The sequence below is a fragment of the Atta colombica genome, unplaced genomic scaffold (genome assembly GCF_001594045.1).
Source record: "Atta colombica isolate Treedump-2 unplaced genomic scaffold, Acol1.0 scaffold7, whole genome shotgun sequence".
NCBI lineage: Eukaryota > Metazoa > Arthropoda > Insecta > Hymenoptera > Formicidae > Atta > Atta colombica.
Genome location: NW_017259561.1, coordinates 1933169 through 1934744, shown reverse-complemented (window position 1 = coordinate 1934744; position 1576 = coordinate 1933169). Strand labels below are relative to the sequence as shown.

At 24.6% G+C, this 1576-nt stretch overlaps 1 protein-coding gene across 5 annotated transcripts in view; it reads right to left on the bottom strand.

Annotated features, from left to right (window-relative positions):
- LOC108692342 (caspase Dronc-like) overlaps nt 1-1576 on the bottom strand; it is a 4921-nt gene that overhangs the window by 1511 nt on the left and 1834 nt on the right. For 3 of the 5 annotated variants that reach the window (XM_018200547.1, XM_018200546.1, XM_018200545.1), the window contains exons 3-4: nt 802-962; nt 93-387 (exon numbers count right to left, since the gene is read on the bottom strand). In XM_018200547.1, coding sequence (XP_018056036.1) covers nt 93-387; nt 802-962 — 456 coding nt within the window. The remainder of the gene's footprint in view (nt 1-92; nt 388-801; nt 963-1576) is intronic. The other 2 variants (XM_018200549.1, XM_018200548.1) reach the window with 2 other exon arrangements.

Sequence of the window (1576 nt, the reverse complement as noted above, 5' to 3'; positions counted from 1 at the left end):
TATATATATATATATATATATATATATTTAAAAAATTACATATTAGAAATGAAAAATATATTTTTTGCATTTTGAATATACTTGTATCTTACTTGTCCTGTTAAATTTTGATAGATAACAACTATAAAACCCATTTCCTCAAACAATTTCTTTAAATTATTATTGTCATATTTTGCCGAAAATCTGGGTTTTTCATACGATAATTCGTAATAAATATTAGTGATTATCAAAACCAATCCACGAGGTTTACTTCGCATAGGATATCGCTCAATGAGATCATATTCACAATCTAAGAATTTTGTAGCTTTACATACTTCGATTATTAAAGGTTCAGAAAAAAATTCATCAGAATAAATATGATGATCTAATAGATTTTCTTGCCTGAAACTTAAAAATTGCATAAATGAGATTTTAAAAAAGAGAGTGAATTGATTGATGTTCGCCTGAGCTGTAGAAGGTGCTGTATCGAAAAAAACATGAAGAAAAATCTAAGAAATTAACAAAAATCTGTCAAGAAATGAATGAAAAGCTATATAAAAGTTTTAATTTTCATGTGACTTGAACCATTCTTCTCATTTTCTCGATATAAACTGCACTTTATATGCGTTCCAATATAGACCAATCTTCTACCCATTTCACGTGAAATAGATTGCTTTTCATTCATTTCTTGACAAAGATCTTTCTTCATGTTTTTTTTTTTTTTCGATATAGCACCTTCTATGGCTCAGACGTAGGATTTCTAAATATTTCTGAAAATATATTATATACATGAGAAAAAAAAGAAAAAATCATGACACATACTTTGTGTTACTACTTGCATTATTTTGTTTCTCTAATATATCTGCTACATCTTCATGGTTGGACTGTCTTAGACTAAGAATCAAATTTTTGAATGCATTCGGTCCTCGTGTTTTAATTGTCAATAATACATCTTTGACTGTATTTTGTGCCCCGAGATTCTTCTATAATCAGATATTTATCTATATATATTTGATTACATTTTTACTTATGTAATACATAGTATATTACACTTGAATATCATTCCTTTCTTTATCATATCTATTGTCTATTTCTACTAACAAAAATAAAGATGACTCATAAATGACTCATTCCTTATATGTATAGTTATATATCTAAAGCTTTATATTGTAGGCTTTAATTATATTAATAATTTTAATATATATTATAACTATACATTGAGATATTGTCTATGTAGACCTCCAATTAGAAGCTAGAAAATAATGCCTTAATTCAATTCAGGTTATTTTTAAAATATAAAAGAAATAATTCAAAGAATTTTATTTTTTAATTAATAAATTTTATTAAAAAAAAATTAATTAGGAAGATGTATATTTTTCATATAGGATAACTGTCCCTATTAATTCCCTTTTAACCAATTTGCTTATTACTGAATTAATTATTAAATATTGTAGCTTTAATTTTATCTGCTTGCAATCAATCGATTTTTCAATTACTTCTTTTTCTTATAATATTTCTTTAATCTAAAAAATGTTACTTTATAATTTGACAAAAATAGAAAACATGTTTTTGTCCCTATTAGTGAGTCCTCTAAGCA